The 11,753-nt window shown below is 45.8% G+C and overlaps 2 protein-coding genes across 2 annotated transcripts; both read left to right on the forward strand.

Annotated features, from left to right (window-relative positions):
* Window positions 1-318: 318 nt before the first annotated feature.
* nek2 (NIMA-related kinase 2) lies at window positions 319-4,789 on the forward strand. Its single transcript, XM_079754047.1, has 9 exons — window positions 319-572; window positions 746-963; window positions 1,272-1,512; window positions 2,302-2,384; window positions 2,484-2,610; window positions 2,918-3,161; window positions 3,617-3,671; window positions 3,747-3,823; window positions 4,153-4,789. Exons 1-9 carry the CDS (start codon window positions 477-479, stop codon window positions 4,359-4,361), a joined length of 1,350 nt encoding a protein of 449 aa, XP_079610173.1. The 5' UTR covers window positions 319-476; the 3' UTR covers window positions 4,362-4,789.
* Window positions 4,790-6,003: 1,214 nt separating this feature from the next.
* Window positions 6,004-11,276, forward strand: slc30a1a (solute carrier family 30 member 1a). Its single transcript, XM_079754035.1, has 2 exons — window positions 6,004-6,996; window positions 8,586-11,276. Exons 1-2 carry the CDS (start codon window positions 6,378-6,380, stop codon window positions 9,473-9,475), a joined length of 1,509 nt encoding a protein of 502 aa, XP_079610161.1. The 5' UTR covers window positions 6,004-6,377; the 3' UTR covers window positions 9,476-11,276.
* The last annotated feature ends 477 nt before the right edge of the window (window positions 11,277-11,753 follow it).

The following is an 11,753-nucleotide window of genomic DNA, read 5'->3' on the forward strand; positions in this document are numbered from 1 at the left end:
CACTTCCGTTATCGTGTGTTGTAATTCTTATTTTTAAACAACGATGAGCCTCAACAATTACGTCATTCGCTGATCCTGGGCAGGTAAAGGTGTGTGTGTTATTGCTACCACCTAGTGGACAGAAATCAGACATCTCTTGAAATACCCGCTCAACTCTCGCGGTATCAGGCGCTCGCAACCTGGCAACTGTGTAGTTCTAGTGGCCAATCAGGATTCAGCTTCTCTCGAGAAAGAGCCAATCAGCATAGAGAGTTCAGGCACCAGTTTAAAAACAGCGTTTCTGTTTTGTTTTCGTCAACGATCACATGCGTACTTGTTTGTGACTCCAATATTAGTACCAAACATTTGGTTTCACCTATCATCCCCTGGATTTAAGATTAACAAATTTATACGTTAAGGTGTTTCTAATAGTTTATCAGGCCAAGTCCATGGTAACTAAATAGCCTTTCTTAGATTACAATCGGTTAATAAACAGCATGCCTTCTCGTGTTGAGGACTACGAAGTGTTGTATACGATAGGATCTGGCTCTTATGGCAAATGTCAGAAAATAAGAAGGAAATCTGACGAAAAGGTGAGTACCAATGCTGCCGAACGCAGCATACCAATCAATTGTGGATCTGAATGCACCAGTCGATAATGGTGTCCATTACTGTGAGCACGTATACAAACATGCACGTAATTGTCTACGGTGCACCCTGCAAACATCAGCATCATTTTGCTCTTGTATACCTGTGTTACCTACAGCTTCTGGTGTGGAAGGAGCTTGACTACGGAAGCATGGGCGAGAACGAAAAGCAAATGCTCGTCTCAGAGGTTAACCTCTTGCGGGAACTTAAGCATCCAAACATAGTACGGTACTACGACCGCATCATCGACAGGACAAACACCACACTATACATTGTCATGGAGTACTGTGAAGGCGGCGACCTCTCCACCCTTGTCGCCAAGTGCATCAAGGAAAGGTGAGGGGTGGTTGTGTTGATGGTGTTTTCATCAGGTAGGCCTATATTGCCCTCACCTGATATATGCAATACATCAGGTGTATGCAATCAATGGTCATCATTTCTTAAATATCATTTCTTCAAAAAATAAAAAAAGGGTACACTCAAATATTATTTTATGAACATAACACTACTACACTTGTCTATAATGTAGTGTATATCTTGGGACTGTTTTTTTGCTAGATATTTCATGTCCAATGCATGCATCCACTCAGACGTTTTCCCCTTCATTGTATGCATCTGAGCTCCGTGTATGCCTCTCCTTCAAGGCGCTATCTGGAGGAGCAGTTTGTCCTGCGGGTCATGGCTCAGCTCATGCTGGCCCTGAAGGAGTGCCACCGGCGCAGCGACGGGGGCGCCACCGTGCTGCACCGGGACCTGAAGCCCGCCAACATCTTCCTGGACGTCAAGCAGAATGTCAAGCTGGGAGACTTTGGACTTGCTAGGATCCTGAACCATGACACCAGTTTCGCAAAGACCTTTGTCGGCACGCCTTACTACATGTCTCCTGTGAGTGGCCTATCAGTCCCGTGATGTGCAGCAGTTCAATTGGAAGTCTTCTTTAGCTTTTCCATTATATTGTTTTTTTTCTCTCCTTTTAAAAGTAAATTTGCGCGACTTGAAAAAAACCGAACATGTGTCACAACTGCTGAGCAGGGAACTGGACAATCTTGTTGAGCACTCGGTTACCCAGGAGAAATAGTTGGCGTTTAAAAGCTTGAAACTTGAGCTGATGCCATGACCTCTTATCGGCAACCAGAGAAACAAAAGCTATTGTCGAGATGTGTTCCTTCATCGAGTATACACTTGAATTTTGACTTTTTATATCCTTGTCACAAAATTGATGGTTATACATCTACCAAACTGCATCAATGGTTCACTCATTTGGGGTCAACATCGTTTGGATTCTTGTTAACATCCTTCCGAGCCGATGTTGTTCCATATGCTTAGGGCGGGTGTGGAAGAAAGAATGCTGAAGTGTTTTGTTTTCCTCTTATGGAACACCCAGTGAAAGGTGAACCCTATCCTTGTGCCTTTTTTTTATGACAAGGTAGAACATGTGTTTTAATATTGGGCAAGGAACACGTTAATACTCGCCCATTCTTTAATGTTTGAACAAGGACTTTTTTGTTTTCTCCTGTGTTCTGTTTACCCAGTCCTTACCATTTAACATTCTCCTACTATTTCACAATAATAAAGTCAACAGTTCTAGACAACTGCTGTTTGTCTTCCATGTCAAATTTAGGAATGTTAAAATTCACAGAACTTCAACTCTAATAAATGCTTTTTTGTTTTCAGGAACAAATCAACCGGATGTCTTACAACGAGAAGTCAGACATTTGGTCTCTCGGCTGTTTGCTGTATGAACTTTGCGCTCTATCGTAAGTTTTTCCTCGCTCTTTAAATGGTTCTCTGGGATGTAACATGGTATAGGATGCGGGTTGTAATATTTGTGCCATGTGTCTTTTGGCCCCGTTTAGACCTCCCTTTACTGCTTACAACCAGAAGGAGCTGGCAGAGAAGATCCGCAAGGGCCAGTTCACAAGGATCCCTTACCGATACTCTGATGGGCTGAACACACTGCTGACCCGAATGCTCCATTTAAAGGTTTGCTGTTCATTTGAAGGGGGGAAATGGGACAGCACAAAGACCATGTTCTCATACAATGCATAATGCAGTCAAAAACACGGAAGTATAGTCCATGGCCAGGTAGCGATCCAATGCATTACTGACCAGTCGTAAAAAACATTAGTCTGATTGGATTCTGTTTCTGGGATGAATTCAAGGACCCATCTAATCGATGGATTGACCCGCTCTGCCTCTTCAGTGAGCCAACGTTCCCTTTATCGTCTTATTGACTCGCAGGCTGCATTTGGCCGCTTGTGTTCACTGGTTTGTGGCGGTGCCTTGGCAGGACTACCTAAGGCCCTCGGTGGAGTCCATCCTCCAGAGCAGCCTGCTGGCCGAAACGGTGGGTGAGGAGCGGCGAAAGGCGCAGATGCGGGTCCGCAGGAAGTCCACAGAGTGCGTGGGCGCCGCGCCCCGGCCCGCTGCACCCCGGGTTGCCACGCCGGAACCGGCCTCGGAGTTTCGACTCAAGGAGCAGGTCTTACGAGACAGGGAGCAGGCCCTCAAGGAGCGAGAGGAGAGGCTGGAGCGTGAGTGGCCTTTGCCTGAGTGTGTGTGTTCCAAATGTATCTGTGAGACTCTGCATAGACTTACAACACTACCAGTCCTGCGTTTGCGAAAACCTCTGGACGATAGGGAACCAATGTGGCATTCCAAGATGGAGGTCATCCTTGATATGACAGGATTTGTTTGCAGCTTTGGTCCAGGCTTTAGTATCACACTCAGAATTATTAATTGTGTTTAAACGGCTGTCAATTGAGGCTTTAGTATCACACTCAGAATTATTAATTGTGTTTAAACGGCTGTCAATTGAGGCTTTAGTATCACACTCAGAATTATTAATTGTGTTTAAACGGCTGTCAATTGAGGCTTTAGTATCACACTCAGAATTATTAATTGTGTTTAAAAGGCTGTCAATTGTGGCTACCTCTCCGTATGTTCATGTGTTTTGGGGGTTTCTCTGGTCTTAACTCTTAAATGGCAGAGCGGGAGCAGGAGCTGTGTGTCCGCGAACGACTGTCTGACGTGAAGCTTGCGAGGTAAATAAAAGCAGTTATTCTTGAGCTCAGGTCCAAACTCTTCCAACCTAACTATCGTCTTGTTGATGCTTTCAGAGCGGAGAGTTTGCTGAAGAACTACAACCTCTTGCGGCAGGCGAAGGGCCTGGCCGGGCTGTACTCTAAGGAGATAGGTACGAGCCTGGCCCGTCGAGCCCTGGAGCCCCTGAACCTCGACAAGAATTGAGCCAGAGCGTTGTCCATTAATTATACCTGTGTTTGGTTGGGGGGGGTGTGTTAACTTGATGTCATGTTTGTTTTTATATACTTTTAAACCATGTAAATAAAGATTTTATTTTGTAAATACATGTGCCAAACATTGGGTGGGAGTGCATTGAGAAGAGTCTTCCCATCATGGTGGCGGCCACATGTTGTGTTAGGCGGAGTCGCTTGAAGACTTTGGATAAATTACAGTTGCACACAAACTTCTTCACAAGTAACTCCCCTACTGTCTCGGTCCTAGATCTGGACGAGGACTGCTCCCCTGGCAAGAAAAAGGTCCACTTTGCAAGACGCAGTCAGGAGAACCAGGGCCCCGGCAGCCGAGACTCCCTGCGCTGCCAGGAGCTGGTCCTGAAGAAAAGGCTGCAGGCGGCCGACTCACGGGCCCAGAACCTGGCGGAGGTGGAGTGGCCGTACCAAAGGAGCAGGCAGTTCCTGGGGATCCGCTAATACCAGGGCACCAAAATGACAATGTGAAGACTACTGACTCAAATCAGGGCCCTGGGTTACCATGGCTTGACGGGGAACTAGTTTTGATCTTTATTTATTTGTAACATTGGACCTTAGTGGTGAAGACAGTACAGAAGACTGAACCCAAATAATTTCACATTTCAATGTTGGAAGTTTTCTTTGTTGAATTTTCCTTTTTCATTCCATTGTGTGCTCGTGTCTGTGGATGACTCATGCATTTTATATGTCCTTCTCTGACTTTTTAGGCCGTTTTGTAAATATTGGTTTTACTCTCTAGGTTTGAAGGGTGTGGGTTAGATATGAATTACATTCCGAGTGTGTTTGTGGCTTTCCATTAAAGAAAGCTAGAATGTTTCAAACTTGTTTGCATTTAAGAGAGATAAAGACTTTCCATTATGAATGGTCTACCAGAATAAACCTAACCAAATGAATTGGTGTCATGTCCAAATTACTATAACAACTGATTTTCTAAATTTAATTTCCAGTTCTTCCTAATATGACGAGTAGCAGTGAGCAGGGGCGTTTCTAGGTTTCTGAAATATCCGAGGCTTAGCCCAGAGGGAAAGGGCAGTTTTTTTGTATACTTTATTGCGCATGCAAATGCTTTACATAAATGCACAAAATACACTGTTTATTATAGCTTTAAATAGCTTCCTGACTGCTGTGTTGCTTATCCCCAGACATCTAAAGTTCCATTCAAGTTATTTCAGAGTAAAATTAATACAAGTGAGACAGACCTTACACACACACACACACACACACATATATATATATATATATATAAACTGACAGCACTAATATATATATATATATTAGTGCTGTCAGTTTTTATTATTTAATAAAAAAATATATCGCGAAATAATAAACAATGTGGATTGCTTATAGCCGACAATGTAAAGAATGCTGAGATGATTGACAGCAATCACATCATCTCAAAATCCCGTGTTAGGAACGGAAGTATCGCAAGTGAACGATACGGCCTGATATCCAAGTGAGTAATCATGTGTGTTTGTTCTACATACAGTTTATTTGCCTTTTAATATATGTATTAATATATTGGACAGATACCTCTTTTTTTTAAAAAAAATGCAATACTTGGTGGATATTAACATTCGATACGACTCGAAACCACAGATGTTTAAATCCAAATCATAAAGTAGAGCTGCATTTCATTATATATTTATTTAAAACTAAAATGTTTGATGAAAAATAAGAAAACTATGGTTGTAACTGCATCATAGATCACTATTGAATGTTAATTTGGAGCTTTTACACTACGAATTAAATCAGGAATGGAGAAACTGTATGACCGCCCTGCGATGCTGACTGTCTGTTAGCAGCGTTGCCAGATTGGGCCAGATATCCCGCCCAATCTGGCAACACTGGCTGCAGCGCGCTGCAGCCAAATCTGGCTCGATCTGGCAACACTGTTTGTTAGATGCGTGCGTGCAGAGGCGCATAGCAACCCTGTCGTCCGGGTGGTACTTCCCAACCATTAGCGGCAACGGACCAATCACCTACCAGCTAGCGTGCTACCAGCAAATGGTCAACGAGCTGGGCGGGTCCGTTACATTACCCAGTTCCGTGTGGAAAGTTTACCGGCTCGGGTGCAAAGTTTCAGCCGTCTGCAAACGGGTGAGCAGCGGCCAACGATTCTGGAATATACCGGCGCTGACTAAGGTCTACATAAGTCGTCTGACTTTTTGTCTGTGGTCCTTTATTCATTCGTGACCGAATGAACGTGTGTTTGTCTGATAAATCAGCCAAAGGATGCCGCTATTTGTTGAGATGCTAGTGTAACAATACGCTTTGTATTGTCTCAGGTAGCCAGTTAGCGGAGTTAGCTTGCTAGGACGGACCCCTACCACAGCTAGCTAGCGTGTGCTCTGGTAAACTGGTAAAATCTGTGTGAAAACGGTCGAATTAGTCGGATTACCGGTAGGTTAAAAAACAAGCCTATTCATTGTTTCATCGCTCGTTTCCTAGTGTTTGAAGATGGCTTGTGAGCCGAACCGTGTGCGGCTGCTATGCATGCTTTCATTGACGTTCGGGTTCTTCATCGTGGAAGTGGTCGTCAGTCGGATCACTTCATCTCTAGCGATGCTGTCGGATTCCTTCCACATGCTGTCGGATGTCATAGCACTGCTGGTGGCTTTGGTCGCCCTGCGATTCGCTGAGAAGACCCAGGCGACCAACAAGAACACCTTCGGCTGGATCCGGGCGGAGGTGATGGGGGCGCTGGTAAACGCGGTGTTCCTCACGGCGCTGTGCTTCACCATCATCCTGGAGGCGATCGAGCGGTTCACCGAGCCCAACGAGATCGACAGCCCCTACATCGTGATCGGGGTCGGTGCTGCGGGGCTCCTGGTCAACCTCCTGGGGCTGTGCTTGTTCCACGGTCATGCAGGTGGTGGACACGGGCACTCGCACGGTGGTGGTGGTGGAGGGGGACATGGGCACTCGCACGGCGGTGGTGGACACTCTCATGGCAAGAAAAAGACTGGTAAAATCTGCAAATCTGAAAAACCAAATTCCTCGTCGTCCGAGACAAACACCTTGGTTGTGGTCGACCACAACAGTCCAAATGGGGTCAACGCAGAGAACCGTGGATATGGTAAGTCCAAAGGGTTTTGGGGGAGTTACAAACACCGTTTTAATGTAATAAGTCCTACATTGAAGGCTTTCTCATTGACAAGCAAGAAAGGCAATTTAAGGTATTAGTAGCTTACGTTTGTGTCTAGTCATGTGATTTGCACACAAAATACAATTCAACCCGTAACTATCCAATGCAACAACCCTAAGTCCAAACAAATGGCCAAGTGTCAAGCAGTGATCCCTAGTTACAATATTACATACCAATAATTTGATTCATTGTCCAAAAGCATATCCTGTTTTAAATTACATACATTACTGTGAGAGGAGAAACTCATTGCTGCTTTTGATAGTTTCTTTGAAGTTGTGGACAAAAAGGATTATCCGAATAAGTCTGTGTTGCACACTGTTGAATGACTTTGTTGGTTTGATATTAGTTGCGGAACTTGTTGTTCACCTGTATTTTTGAGATACACAATAGTTGATTAATAATTGTAATAATTCAGCTGAATATGATGTATTGTATTGCAATAGAACCCTAGAACATTTGGCAATGAAAGAATACGTTAAAACCCTTATCATATTGGTAATACATTTGTTTCTTTAATATGGGAAAAGTATACAATATGAACAGCCTTATCACATTTAAGAACCGGTTGAACCGTAAGAGTGCTCCAAACTGGCATTCTCAGTCTCTTATCCTGCTGATTTAAAGGACTCGGCTGGTTCTCTGAAGGCCCCAGGTTTAGTGTCTCAGCCCCTTATGTCCTGAACTTGAATCAGCCATGATTGTAGTTCAATTCACCGCTTCTCACGGTGTGTGCGTGTTCTGATGCAGGGCATCTGACCTCCATTATATTGCACCCAATTGTTTAGCAGCTCCCTCGTTTTGCCCAACAAAACTAAGTGCAAACAAACTATCCTGGCTAGGTAGCTTTCTCAAATAGTTCCCACAAACAAACACATCCAAAAGTGTACATCCTGGTTACACGCTACTGGACATGCTTATGCCCTTTAGATGGCAGTTTGGATTCTAAGTGAAGACGGGGGCTGCGTTATAGGTTGTGTTGTTACTCTGAATTCTAAGTGCAGGGCAACATTTAAAAAAAATGTGAGGGAAAACGTAGGAGGTGTTCTGAAAATGTGCTCAGTTATAAAAATGTACACAACCTCTTTTTAGGAACATTCGAGAATTAAAACTGCTCGCTTCCCTTGCTCCAACACATAATGCCAGTCCTGTGTTAACACCAGTAAAAAAAAACACACTCTCCCACCCTTGGTGGGAGAATAAGTCACGCCGTGACTTATTGAAATGTTGCTCTGCATTCAGGATTCAGAATTATCGCACCGTCTATAACACAGCCTCTGTCTTGCTTGGAATTCCAACTGCCTCAGTCTTAAAATCAGGACAAGTAAACACAGAAGTAGGAAATTGTTGTTTAGTTCGTTTGTACGTAATACGATGGACAAAAAGTCCTCTATGGGTTGCGGCTAAACACTTTCTTGGAACATGCTTCAGTATAAGGCTACGATTAAACTATGTTGTGCTTGCAAACATGTTGGGTTTGTTAATACAATGAAGCGCACTTAGACCGCACTTTCCCCCCTTAGACTTCAGCAAAGACGGCACTGAGCTGCAGACCAACGGCAGCCCGCTGTACGACGACATCGACCACAGCTCGGCCGCGCAGCTCAACATGCGCGGTGTCTTCCTCCACGTGCTGGGGGACGCCCTGGGCTCGGTCATCGTGGTGGTCAACGCCCTCATCTTTACCTTCGTGTGGCAGCCCTGCCTGCCTGACGAGGCCTGCCTCAACCCCTGCATCAACAGCCACAGCACGGACCACAAGCACGTCAACCAGACCCTGGTGGGCCTGATGGACCCCGGAGCCACCCGCATGGCGGGCCCCTGCTGGGTGCTGTACATGGACCCCACCCTGTGCGTCATGATGGTGGGCATCCTGCTGTACACCACCTACCCCCTGCTGAAGGAGTCGGCGCTCATCCTTCTGCAGACGGTGCCCAAGCAGATCGACATGCACCGGCTCAACGAGAAGCTGCTGTGCCTGGAGGGCGTGCTGGCCATCCACGAGCTGCACATCTGGCAGCTGGCCGGCAGCCGCATCATCGCCACGGCGCACATCAAGTGCCACGACCCCACGGCCTACATGGACGTGGCCAAGCGCCTCAAGGACTTCTTCCACGACGAGGGCATCCACGCCACCACCATCCAGCCCGAGTTCGTCACCTTCAGCTCGGACTCGCGCGACTCCCTGTGCGAGCTCTCCTGCCGGACTCAGTGCGCCCCCAAGCTGTGCTGCGGCTCCGCCGACAAGGCGGCCGAAAAGAAGGCGGCGTCGGAGGCCGACGACGGGCTCCGGGAGGTCAGCCCCGCCACCCTGGAGGTCATCAGCGAGGACCCGGAGCAGGCGGCCGCCCTGCCGCTGGTGGTCACGCCGGAGCCCCCCGCCGTCCCCCGGGAGGTGGAGTCGTCTCTGTGAGACGGCGGCCCAAGGGCCAGCAGTCCAGGGGCCGCTGCAGCGGAGCGGCCGGGGAAGGAAAACCCGTTGGGTTGGAAAAAAGGAAGTTGACGGGCGACTTGTTGACTGCCTGCTAGTTTTGATGTTTTTGGTGTGTGTGTGAGTGGTCAACCTGTACCTGCAACTAGATTGGTATAAGGAAACCGGATCACTGGCCTGACATGGAAGTCTATTTTCAATGTCTTGGTTTATTTTTTTTAGCCCTTCTGCTGGACCCCCCCCCCCCCCCCCCCCCCCCCTCCCTCCACCTGACCAACATCACCCCTCTTGGTCTATCTCTTGTATTATGTGGGCTCAGCAGTCCAGGTGGTGATGATTGCATGTGTCAGGAGTCCTATTGCCCCCCGAGCGAGTGCGGGGTGAAGTCTGCACAAAGTGCCAATGTCCTCTAAGTCTCTCTCTCCTAACACCATGTGCTGGGGCGTTATCTTGTTCCCATGGTGTTTTTTTCTCTATTGTCCTTGGTGCCAAAGCTGTTCACTGCAAGCATCGGCGGGACGGAGCCAACATCCCTGTATAGAGAGGGTTAATATCACAAAAGAGAAGTCAAACACTACCAATGCAAGTCGGAGCACTCGCGGGTCAGGCGTCTGGTGTCCCTCTGGCTGGCGGGCTGATCGATGCGAGGAGCTGTAATTCCTCCTCTTCTCTCCACGCAGGCTCGAGACAACTCGGCCGTTGGCCCCAAACGGAAGCATATTGCATTGCTTAATAATTTATGTATTTAAGTTACGAGTTATGATCCTAAAATCTTCTTTTGATGAAATTTACTTTGGAAAGAGAATGTTTAGTAAATCATTTTTGTCGTGAAACTCTTACTTCAAATGTGTTGTGATTTCTTTTTTCTTTTTTTTTTTTTACAGCACTATTATTTTTCTGACTGATGTTCTGGACTCATTTTGGAGTTGTGAGGCGTTCACGCTGCTCTCCCGTTGCCTTTTTAAAGCAAAAAAAACTGGGAGAGGGCACTACATACCCTGCAGTGCAGAGGGCGCATGCTGTCGCGTCCACCAGCAGAAAAGTATTGGAGGTTTGACACCTTGTGAGCCAGAGGAGTCCGTCACTGCTGGATCTATTCCTTCAGTGTCTATTCCGTATTTCTATTATTCTTTTGTGTCACTTCCTCCTCCATAACTGTTTTTTTATAATGTGAAGGGACCTCGTCAAAATCCACAATGTGTACGTTTTCTTGTTTTTCCTGATACTTTGTCTCAGGCTTTGCATGATTAGAGGCTGGATCTATATACATACCTAAGAAGGTTGGCCCTGGATGCCGCTTCACTAGGGGCATCGTAGGGTCCGTGTCTGTTCATAGTAAGCATCCCCATAGCATTACCTCTCAGGCTGTTTGTTAAATTTGTGACTTGTGGCCTTTTGAAATAGTAGAGATAAAAATACTGCAGACGTTCCATTCTATTCATTTTAAAATTTGAAACACCATAGACGGTGAATCAAGAGATGCATTTCAGATTTCCACTCCGATACATGTGTATGCAATGTAGGCATATAATGGGGAAATGTATTTTGATGCGTTCCTTCCTTTGTAATATTTGGTTACTATAATTCTATGTCTTTTCAGACGTTGAGCTCTCTGTGCAAAATGGAAACATAAAGATTGTTGGGTTTTCTTTTTTTGGATATTTTAGATATGTCAACTGGTGAGAAGCTAGTCGTGCTTTTGATAAATATATATACAATACCTGTTCAATGTGTCATTGTGTAATAAAGAAAAGATTGCTGTTTGGTACAGCAGCTACGTTTACATCTCGTGTTGACTTATTCATGTTTGGATTCTGCAGAAAGCAAAATAAGAATATTCTAAAGGATTCATGTGATGATGATTGATAGAACGTGTGGATGAATCAGCTCTGTCAGACATAATGATTCATAATCAACCACCACCATGATAAAGACACGGGCTCTATTTAAATTGCAGTTTGCTAATAAAACACTCACTCGGTATATATCCACCAAATGAGACTAAACTAAAGTAACTAAATTGCCAGAATAGAAAACCCAAAACTGGTCTTCTCTCCACTGAGATGATATTAGGTCTTTGAGGCTGTACTGGCTGTCAGCCATCACTTCCATGGCCCGGGGTGACTTATGCAACGGGCCCAGAGGGCATTCCACACTATGACCAGCCAGCACCATAGCGGGCTCTCTTTTTTTCTTTTCTTTTTTACCCAGCATTCCTTAGCATAGCTTTCCCTGCTCCCTGTCCCCTCTCATTACACAC

Source organism: Pollachius pollachius (genome assembly GCF_949987615.1).
Source record: "Pollachius pollachius genome assembly, chromosome: 16".
In the NCBI taxonomy this organism is placed as follows: Eukaryota; Metazoa; Chordata; class Actinopteri; order Gadiformes; family Gadidae; genus Pollachius; species Pollachius pollachius.